The sequence below is a fragment of the Neopsephotus bourkii genome, unplaced genomic scaffold, assembly GCF_033783945.1.
Source record: "Neopsephotus bourkii isolate Nb327-2 ecotype Australia unplaced genomic scaffold, CSIRO-AGI_Nbou_v1 NB_1761, whole genome shotgun sequence".
Taxonomy (NCBI): Eukaryota; Metazoa; Chordata; class Aves; order Psittaciformes; family Psittacidae; genus Neopsephotus; species Neopsephotus bourkii.
The window spans coordinates 1,100,939-1,111,796 of NW_026902235.1; the positions used below are offsets into that span (position 1 = coordinate 1,100,939).

Consider the following 10,858-nt stretch of genomic DNA (forward strand, 5'->3'; position numbering starts at 1 on the left):
TGTCTCCTGCTTCATCCAGAGCCTCTGCCTGAGGTGTGCCAGGCCCTCTGCATCACCCTCTGGCAGAGTCAGGTGTTCTTGCTGTCCTCTGTCAGCCCATTACCAGTGTGGTCCAGTGCAGGGTCCTGGTGGGAGCAATCCCTGCTCCAGTTTGCCTCATCTGAGTGGGGTGACACATGTGGCAACTCCTGCAAAGATGAGTTTGCACCCCACTGTGCTGGCCTGTGTACCTGTGATGGCTTCACTCTTGCATCCATGTCCTGGCATGGGAGGAGGCTGATTTCAAGCTTGGACTGAAGGGATTTTCCCTGCTGTCATGAGCAGGATCTGGAGTGACTCACTGGCTCCTATGCTTTTTGTATGCTCCTGTTTCAGGGAGCCCTAGTGAACTGCTGAGGAGCAGGTAACAGCACCTGCATCTTTACATGAAGGTACATTGTGTGCCTTGTGACTCATCCATGCCCTGTGCCATACAGGAACTTGACTGGAATGATGAGAGCTTCCCAGGCCTGAAATCTCCAGTGCTAGAGCTCTTTATAAACAGTCTGTCCCCTCCTCCTGATTCTTGTTCTTGCCGAGGGAAATCTAAAGTTAGCAGTCCTCCCATCTGTGGCTGTTTGTAGAGATGTCCCTGTGGTAATTTGAAATGCTAATTGCAATCATATGCCTTAAGAAGACAGTATTAATCAAATGTGGTTGAAACAGTGTGAATAAAGATGAAGAGTTCATGTAGCATGATTATTTAAGGCAGAGGCACTGAGACCTGCTGAGATTTAACCAATGCACTGGGACAGATCTTCCTCCTTGATACAGGTTCTGATCGTTCTCCCCCATTAGGAAGACCTGCTTCCTGCTGGGTGAGGCCATGGACACCAGTGTAACAAAGGGACGTGTGTCTCAGAAAGTAGTTGTGACAGATTCTGGGCTAAGGAGGGCCTGTGTATGGCTACCTGGGATGGGACAGGCAGGTGCCACGTGCTTCTCATGGATGCTGAAATCTGTTGGTTTTAGACTCCAGAGGAGCAAGAAGGAGCATGGAACCCCAGCCTGGTTTGTGTTGGAAGGGACCTTAAAGCTCCTCCAGCTCCAACCCCTGCCACGGGCAGGGACCCCTTCCACTGGAGCAGCTTGCTCCAAGCCCCTGTGTCCAACCTGGCCTTGAACACTGCCAGGGATGGGGCAGCCACAGCTTCTCTGGGCACCCTGTGCCAGCGCCTCTCAGGCAGTTTAAGTCCCTTTAAAGGGTTGCCAAGGCAATGTAAAGGATGAGGTGTCAGGAGCTCTGGGGGAAGCGGCCTGTCCCTTGAGAGCTCTGGGAGAGGGTGACACCCCCTGACAACAGCCTTGTGGCTGTCAGATGGTTCCTGTACGTGCTGGTGACTGCATTTGTCTGCTCGTGATGATGGTGATGATGGTCTGACTGCTGTGTCCCTGTAGGTTGGCTGTGACACGGCACTGTCCAAGTGGGTGAAACCTTTTTTCCTCCTAGAGATCCCTTGCGAGTGAGGCCTCTGACTGCAGGGATTTGGAAGGGCTCTGCCTGTCCTGATTCACAGCACAGGTCTCAGGCTGGGTGGAGAGGTTGTGTTGGTAATTCTGTTGTGAAGAAAGAAGATGAAAATGTTCATGTTCTGATGGGCTGGGAAGCATCAGAGCAAGCGGTGAAAGGCCCCAGTGGGCAGAGGCTGGCGGAGCCTCTGGGGCAGGAGTTGTCTCTTCTCTGGGGGAGAGAGCACTGAGGTTTCCTCTCCACTCTTGAGCAAACTGAGAGCAGTGACTGCAGAAACAAAAGGGAGACAGACCCCCAGGAAGGGGGAATAGAGGGAAGTGGGATGAAGCCCTGTGCTGGGCCCGGGGTGCCAGTGCTGCCGGTGAGCAGCAGCTGAGCCACGGCAGTGTTTGTGCCCGTGCTCTGCACCCAAACACACCCTCAAGGGGGGGGGTTCTGTGTCTCTGTTCAGCTGCCCTTGTGTTCTGTACAGCAGCAGGCAGGGGAGCGCGGATGCCCTGCTCCAGGGGTGGCTCAGCCCATCCCTGGCCACACTCGCACCAGAAGGGATGTCCCAGCTACCAAGGCTGGGCAGGCTCCTTGGGGATACCCACAGCAGGTTTCATGTGGATGGTTTGGGCTGTCCCCATCACCCCCGGTCTCAACAGGATGAGCTGAGGCAGCGCATGGGGGCTGGGGCAGACCCAGTCACGCAGCAGAACGACTGCAGCAACAGGCACTTGGGTGAAAAGGTTTGGGGAAGAGCAGTGTTAATTGTGGTGTCAGCTGCCTGGTTCTGCAGTGCAGGAGGCATCCCCGACCCCTCAGGGGACTCAGTTATCAGCACTAGGTCACCCTCTTAACTTTAAAAGTACTGTTATCAAGTAGCACTGGTGCACCTTAGGTTGTGATGAGCTACCAGGTGCCCTGATTCACACTGAAGCCTGTCAGTGTTCCTGAGACAAAAACCCTGTAGGCACACAGCACCCATTTCCTTCAAGTGGCCAGAAATGAGGTGTGTGTGTATGAAATGCTGAAGCTCCAGAATCCCAAAGCAGGTCTTTGGTGTGAGAAGTGCGGCTGTGTCCTTCCTGCTGGGAGCAGGGAACACTGAGAGCATGGAGCATGCAGTGCCCTGCAGTGATGGGGCATAACCCCCTCCTCGTGGGCTCGATTCACAGTATCACAGTATGTTAGAGATTGGAAGGGACCTCAAGAGATCATCTAGTCCAATCCCCCTGCCGGAGCAGGAACACCTAGATAAGGTTACACAGGAACGTGTCCAGGCGGGTTTTGAATGTCTCCAGAGAAGGAGACTCCACAACCTCCCTGGGCAGCCTGTTCCAGTGTTCCGTCACCCTCACTGAGAAGAAGTTTCTTCTCAAGTTTAAGTGGAACCTCTTGTGTTCCAGTTTGTACCCATTGCCCCTTGTCCTTTCATTGTTTGCCACTGAGAAGAGCCTGGCTCCATCCTCGTGACACTCCCCCTTTATATATTTATATACACTAATAAGGTCACCCCTCAATCTCCTCTTCTCCAAACTATAGAGACCCAGCTCCCTCAGTCTTTCCTCATAAGGGAGATGCTCCACTCCCTTAATCATCTTAGTTGCCCTGCGCTGGACTCTCTCCAGCAGGTCCCTGTCCTTCTTAAACTGAGGGGCCCAGAACTGGACACAATATTCCAGATGAGGTCTCACCAGGGCAGAGTAGAGGGGAAGGAGGACCTCTCTCGACCTACTAACTACCCCCCTTCTAATACACCCCAGGATGCCATTGGCCTTCTTGGCCACAAGGGCACAGTGTGGGCTCATGGTCACCCTGTCGTTCACCAGGACCCCCAGGTCCCTCTCCCCTACACTGCTCTCTAACAGGTCGTTCCCCAGCCTATACTGGAACCTGGCTGTGCTGTTTGGGTGTTGGTACATGGGGCAGAGCAGTGAGCCCTTGGTCCTGCTTGGTGCTGCTGGGAGTGTTTGTAGTGTAACAGAGCAGTGCCTGAGGCTGGGCACTGGGAGATGGTGTTGGGACAGCAGGACCACCTTCTGGTCTCCATTCCCCTCCAGCCCCCCAGCACCCAGAGCTGCTGTGAGAAGGGTGTGAGAAGGGAACCCCCCTCTCTTGATTTTGGTATCTCTGTAAAGACCTGTTTAATGCTGAACAGTGCTTGGGAAATGAAGGTGTTTGGGTTTGATGGCAGTCGGGTTTTATTGGAGCTGTAAACCTCACACTGTTGTTTGCGCTGCCCGTTGCTGCTCAGGTGAGTTTCCAGGTCCTCTGCTGTGTTTTATCCATGTGGGCTTAGTACAAACTGACAATAATTCTCTGATCCACAGTGAAAAATAACTAAAAAGTGGAGAAAAAGCCCAACTGTTTTCCCCTCGTGCTGTGGCAGTTGGACGTCGTTCTCGTGCTAAAGACGACGCTGTGGAACAGACTGTGCCGTTGTCTTCAGCGCGGAGCAGATGCTACTGACTGTTCCCTAAAGGAATACTTAATCAAGAATCCGGTTTAAACACGAGCCACTCTCCTCGCTGGTGGGCTGAGCACCAGAGATGCTTCAGCAACACAGAACACGCTTGAGCTCATGGAACAAGGGTCACAAAGAGGATTTTCTGCCACTTTAACACCCTCACTTCCAGAGTGTGCAAGAGGAAGGTGGCTGTTTGCTGTCTGCACATCCCATATCTGTGTCCATAGGGATGGGGCCCTGCTGTTGTTTCTGGTGGTGCATGGGGCCAGTGATGGGCACATTCACTGAGCTTGAGTTGATGGGGAGAATCAGCCCTGTGGGCAGTGAGGCTCCTGTTGTCTCTTCTACAGATCCTGAAGTGATGTCCTGGTGCTGGAAGAGGTATTGTGTCTGCAGTGATTGATGGTGGAGTTGAGACATTGACTCCTTGTTCCTTGGGAGCAGGCTTTGGTGCTGGGGACTGCACTTGGTGTTGTGTCCTGCTGCTCACTGCTGTGCTTGGTGTGCACAGCTCTTGAGCCTCTCCAAATTCTGCTGATGTGCTGGATTACCAGAGAGAGCAGTGATTGTCCCCTGTGGAGAGGAAGGGGCTGTCAATGTCACTGTGTCCTGTGGACCAGAGGTTGTGAGACACGCAGTTATCATCTCTGCACCAGGAAGAGCTCACCTGTGCCTGCAGCTCCCTGTCTCCAGTGAGCTGTGGGTGATGTGCAGGGCAGTTTGGATCAGGAGCTCATGGCTTGTCATGGCTCAGGGCCGGTCTGCACCGATGGGTGGGAGACAGCAACCGTGCTGTGGAGAGCACTCACTGGGGCGCATCTCCCACTGCCAGCGCTTGTGTCCCGTTGGGCCGGGCAGCCGGTGCCCACCAGGATAACAGGGACAGTTTGCTGCTGTTGCTGCAGGGTCCAGGACACCAGCACACAGAGGACATGGGTTATTGTGTGACCTGGCCGGAGAGCTGGTTTCTGTGTTTGAGCTGTCCCAGTTCACTGATGGTGTTCAGCAGCCACCTTGCCCTGTGCCCATTCCCCTCCCAGTTCTCTCCAGTGCCTAAACGCGGTGCTTTTTCTCTCTCCCCCCTTCAGATGAGTCAGATTACCAGACTGAGTACGAGGAGGAAGTTCTGGACATCCAGAAGGATGATTACATTGACTTCACACGCCACCAGGCTGAGGAAGACTCCGACTCGGTACGAGCAGATAAACAGTGCAGACACTAAACGTGTGCTCCCCATGGCCAGGCCTCTCCAGCGGTGCTGCGTGTGGCAGAACCTGGCCCTGCAGCACCGTGGCTTTGCTCCTGAGATGGGTCAGGGCTGGAGAGCGGAGGCTGGGAGGAGAGGAGCTGCAGCGAGGCTCTGGCCCGGTGTGGGGAAGGCAGCAGCAGAGGGGGACAGTAAAATGACGAGAGGTGACAGACACAGCTGGAGCTGAAGGGAACCCTCACTGGGTGCAAGGGGAGGCGTTTCCCTGGGAGCATGGCCAAGAGCTGCAGGAGGCTGTGTAGAGAGATGGTGGAAACTCCATCCTTGCAAGTACTTGAAAACCAGACCTGCCCTGAAGAGGGGCAGGGGGTTGGAACTGGTTGAGTTTTAGGGTCCCTTCTAACCCAAAGCAGTCTCTATGATTCTATAAAGTGCCTGGCTTGGACAGCTGCCCATGAGAGGACGTAAGGTGTCTTCTGTTTATTGAGAGAGGAGCTGAAGGGATGGTGCGAAGACGATATTTGTTGGGCTGTTCCCCAGTGGGTGACGGTTGGTGGGTGGGAAGAGCACAGCTTTCATCCAGCTCAGAGGGGATGCTAAAGGATTTGTGCTCCCTTTCTTTTTCCTCCTTCAGGATGAAGAGATGCAGCTGAGGAAGCGCAGGAGCCTCCCCAGTGCAGACAGCCAGGCGGGCAGCGCGGGAGAGCCGGAGTAGTGCTGGGGATGGAGCCGAGCGCCACCTCCCATCCCACCTCCAGCACCTCAAACAAGTAGTGACTGTTTCAAGAAACCAAACCACTGCTATAGTTGAAATTACGCTTTTGTGCTTCTCCAGACAGGGTTTGGGGCATTCAGCTGCCAGCTCTGAGCACAGATCGTGCCCCATCCCTGTGGTGAAGGGTGGCTGACATGGGTCATGCACCTGTGCAGGTGTGTGGGGCAGCCGGTGGTTCATCACTCTGAGATGGGCAGAGGGGGCATGTGCTGGGGACGTGCAGTTCGATGCTGCCTTGAGTCCTGCTGCTGTATGTTCCAGTCGCTGTTTTTACTATGAAGGCCCAAAGAGTGTCAGGATATTAACTGACCATGTGCAGAAGTGGGATATTACCCATGTGTGAAAAGGCTGGAGCAGCACCAGAGACAGGGAGAGGTTTGCAGGTCACTTTCTGTTCGTCTGGATCAGGTAACTGTAATTAACTCCTCAGTGACTCAGCCCCGAGCAGCTCTGACAGCAGCCAGCCTCAGTGTATTGCTCTTGAAATCTAAACCTAAGAAATGAATTGATGTGAACAGGAGCTCTAGAGCCTGTATCCCCGAGCCACCAGCAGGACACTCACTGACAGGTCATGGAGCTGACACTCACTCACAGGTAACTGGAATCACAATTGGCTGTAATTGCCCTGTGAAATAAAGTTCTTTGGCTGGATTGAGGTGTCTGTGTGGGTCTGAGCATCGGCTCTGCTCCTATCAGACCTGCAGAGGAGCGCGTGCAGCTTCCATCCCCTGACTGCAGCAGGAGGCACTTGGATGGCCAAGCACGGGCATCCCCAGTGCCCTGCAGGGCTGACATGAGCTGGGCCATTTCCCAAGTGCCAGCACTTGCTGCTCTTGTCTCATGTCTGCCACTGCCGGCAGCTCAGCGTAAAGGAGCTCATCCCTGCTCTAGATGAGCCCTTCTGCTCAGCCCAGCTCTGAGTGCTGCTGCTGGAGCGGGTTTGTCATCCGGCCCAAGCACTGAGACACCGCAGCGATGCCTCCAGCTGTGACCAGGGCTGGGCTGGGCCACTTGGAGGCCAGAAACGTGTTTGGTGGCAGCAGTGGAGGCTGTGGTGGTTGCGAGCTCTGCAAAGTGTGACCTGCTCTGCTTGACCTCCTCTCACAGCAGAGCTTTGCCTCTCCCTGCCCTGCATCAGGTTCCCTCTGGATGTTCATCCCTGTGGATGTTCAGCCTCTACCCACGGAGGCCCTTTCTTTATGTGGCACAGCCTCAGGTCAGGGCTGTCTTCACAGAGGGACCCAGCCCATCCAGAAGCAATGGAAGTGATCCATGACCGTCACCCAGACCATGCAGGTCCTGAGGCAGGTTTTGGTTGATGCCGTTGTGCAGAGCAGGCTGCAGCTGCTGGAGGTTGTTCCCTGATATTGGAATGAATCAATGCTCACAAAGCAAACTTGAACCCGGCTTTTGCACTGGAGGTGGAGCCACCACGGTCCTGTGCAGCACAGGCTGGCTGCTGGGCTGGAGCAGTTCCCTTCCCGTTGGGGCTGGATATGGGGTGAGCTGGGGTCTGCAGCAGGATGAGCCTGGGGAGTGGGGGAGCGAGCAGAGGTGAGCGGCCACCTTAGGGCTGTGCTGAGCTGCTCTGAGCACGTCTCCTGCAGCAGCAGCACCGTTCTGGGCTCTGATCCTGCTGAGGGGCTGCAGCCACCCCTGAGCCCTCAGGGTCTGTTACCGGTGGTTACAGAGCAGGAGCCTTCCCCTGGGAAACAAAATGGGGCTGGAGTACACTAAACCCTAGAGAGGACTGAGGTCCTTTTACCAAGCCTAACCCAGGCCTTGAGCACTGCCAGGGATGGAGCATTCACAGCTTCCCTGGGCAACCCATTCCAGTGCCTCAGCACCCTCACAGTAAAGAACTTCTTCCTTACATCCAGTCTTGAAGGTTTCAGTGTGGGCTTCGAAGGACACACGTGGAAACAAAAGTGCCTTCAGCAGAGGTTGGATGAAGCCTCCTGGTGATGGGCAGGTTCTTGTTTGTCAGTCACCTGCACTGCGCTTCCCCCAGCAGCAACCGAGTCTGCTCATTCCCTCTGCCAGCCGCTGGGCAGGATGGGTACCACCGGTTCCCTTCCGGCGGATGATGGCTCTGTCAGCCTGATGATGGTGATGTCAGCCGGAGGATGATGGCTCTGTCAGCCTGAACCCAGCTCTTGCGTTGCTCTCTGCTGTTCCAGCAGGGCTCTTCTCCTCTGCTCAAACAGGTAACTCATTCCCGAGTTGTGGATTCCAGCTCCAAGCTTCCCGGCAGCTGGATTTGCTCCTGGAGCCACATAGAGCTCCTGGGCTGGTGGCTGCATTGGCTGAAGGAGTCACAGCAAAACTGATCTCCTGGGGTGCTAATGAGAGCCCCTGTTTGCTCTAGGCCCTGTTCCACAGGGAAATGGTGCTTAGCTCAGGTGTGTGAAGGCAGAAGATAACCTGCGATGTGAGACTGGAAGTCCCTGCTAAATTGAGCAGAACTCCCCTCCCAAGCTGCATTCCCCATAGCTGAGCCCTGGACATGGAACAGCCTCCTCCAGAGCAATGGAAGACAAGGGTACAACTTTAAAGCAAAGCTCTTGTCCCACCTTGCTTTGCTGTGGCCATGGCCAGCGCCTGCTCGGCCCATGCAGGGTCCTGTTGGTGGCCCGGCCCCATCCTGCACTTACACCCAGTGCATCCCCATGGTCCTGCTCTCATGGGTGCACTTCTGTGCTTGGGGGTTTTACACAGCCCCTGCTCCCATGGACACCCAGCCCTGTGCCAAGGAGTCGCTGCTGGGTCACCCCTCCACAGCCTGGCTCCCCAGTGATGCTGCTGCCATTGCTGCTTGCTGGGAACGAGCAGGAGGAGGTGCTTTGGAGGAGCCTTTCCTGCTGTCCCGGTGCCTGCCGGGTGCTGGGTTCAGCTGGAAGCCCCCCCGACTGCTGTGTGACATCCCCTAAAGCAGGAAGGCTGACCAGCAGCTGGGTGCAGCCGGCCTCACTGAGGCCTGAAGGTTTCACCTCGGGTGCAGAAGGCACAGAGCTTCTTCCTGCAATCAGCCTGATGCCAGCCAAGGCCAAACGTGAGGCAGGATCGGAGCAAGGTCCTGAGAACGGTGGCTGTGAGCAGCGGCTGTGGTGGGAAAGGTTCCCTTAAAGCCATTGTCCGAGGGTTGCCCATTGCAGGGGTAGAGCCTTGACTGAGCTTTCAGTGATGGATGTGCAGCAGGACAAGCTTAAAGAGGGCTGAGTCCCTCCAAGCAGAGCAGCTGTGGCTGCCCCATCCCTGGCAGTGCTCAAGGCCAGGTTGGACACAGGGGCTTGGAGCAAGCTGCTCCAGTGGAAGGGGTCCCTGCCTGTGGTAGGGGTTGGAGCTGGAGGAGCTTTAAGCTCCCTTCCAACCCAACCCATTCCAGGATGCAGCTGCTTTGTTATCACGGCCCTGTGAGCTGTTGGGCTCCTGCTGCCAGCACCGGCGGGGTTTGGGATGCACAAACCGCTGCTGCCCATGGAAACCCCTGTGCAAGCCGTCCCCGGGCAGGGGCAGAGCTGGGGCTGTGCTGCGGGGCCCTGGCTCACGCGGGGCACTTTGTGATCCTCCCGCTGCGGGGGCTCAGGTTTGTGCCCACCTGGAGCCGGCTGTGCCCCTGCAGCCCCCGGGCCGTTTGCTCCAGCACCGAGCCCATCCCATTTACTCGGGCTCCCCGAGCCCGCACCGGGCGAGCTTCCCCGCGTGCCGCCTGAGGGCTGCTTCTGCCGGCGAGGTGCGGGGGCTTTGCCGGCCGCTGGGCTCCACTCGCGGGCCTGTGAGGAAGAGCTGGAAGTAAAACCAGCACAGGAGGAGCAGTAAATGCCCTCCCCTCCCGCAGGGCCCCGCGGGGCTGGGCTGAGCCCACGGCGCTGCCACCCTGAGGGACACGGCCACGGGATGCGCGCGGCCACCATGGGAGCATGGATGCAGAGCAGGAGCCTTGGGTTGCTGAGGTGATGTTTGGGGAAGGTGATTTTGTGATGGGGCTTTTGGGGGTGCTGGGGCACAGACTCCCACCGGCGTCCTCCCTGGCTGATGGGTAACCCCCCTCCCGTCAGGCTGCTGGGGTTTGTATCCGTGCTCCTTGTCCCCATCCCCTCTTTCGGGTCAAGGGGGGTCTGACTCCTTTTTCCCAATGGCCCTAATTTGGGTTTTTAATATGGACCCCTTCCACTGGAGCAGCTTGCTCCAAGCCCCTGTGTCCAACCTGGCCTTGAGCACTGCCAGGGATGGGGCAGCCACAGCTTCTCTGGGCACCCTGTGCCAGCGCCTCAGCACCCTCACAGGGAAGAGCTTCTGCCTAAGAGCTCAGCTCAGTCTCCCCTCTGGCAGGTTCAAGCCATTCCCCTTGGCCTGTCCCTACAGGCCCTTGTCCCAAGCCCCTCTCCAGCTTTCCTGCAGCCCCTTTAGGCACTGGAGCTGCTCTGAGGTCTCCCCTTCAGGAGCCTTCTCTTCTCCAGGCTGCCCCAGCCCAGCTCTCTCAGCCTGGCTCCAGAGCAGAGCTGCTCCCAGACACACTGCAGCCCCGAGCAGCGTTTCCAGGGCCGGGGATGCAGCTGGGGCTGAGCCTCACTTAGCACCTGGGTGCCATTTCCCAGGTCATTGGCTCTCACTGGGGCCAGCACGAGCAGGGAGGGCTCTAACTGAGCCTCAACCCATCGGGGGGCCGCAGCCGGGAATGTGCTCCCGTCAGGAAGCAGCCGCGCCCCAGCCCCGGCAGCGCAGAGGTTTATCCGTGACGCCTCGGGGCAGTGCGGCCGCGGTGCAGAGCGAGCCCCGGGCAGGAGCTGGTGCCAACGCGGTAGGAACAGGGCTGGTGCTGCTGCTCCTGGCGCTCTGTCGGGGGGGGCAGGATGAGCCCCGCGGGCGGTGCTGTCCTCGCAGGAGCAGCAGAGCCCTGGGATCGCACTCCCG

At 57.0% G+C, this 10,858-nt stretch overlaps 1 protein-coding gene across 1 annotated transcript in view; it reads left to right on the forward strand.

The window, feature by feature from the left end:
* PNPLA7 (patatin like phospholipase domain containing 7) overlaps window positions 1-6,588 on the forward strand; it is a 124,638-nt gene extending 118,050 nt beyond the window's left edge. The window contains exons 35-36 of the mRNA XM_061377964.1: window positions 5,051-5,154; window positions 5,804-6,588. Of these exons, the coding sequence (XP_061233948.1) occupies window positions 5,051-5,154; window positions 5,804-5,884 (185 nt within the window). The 3' untranslated portion in view covers window positions 5,885-6,588. The remainder of the gene's footprint in view (window positions 1-5,050; window positions 5,155-5,803) is intronic.
* Window positions 6,589-10,858: the final 4,270 nt, after the last annotated feature.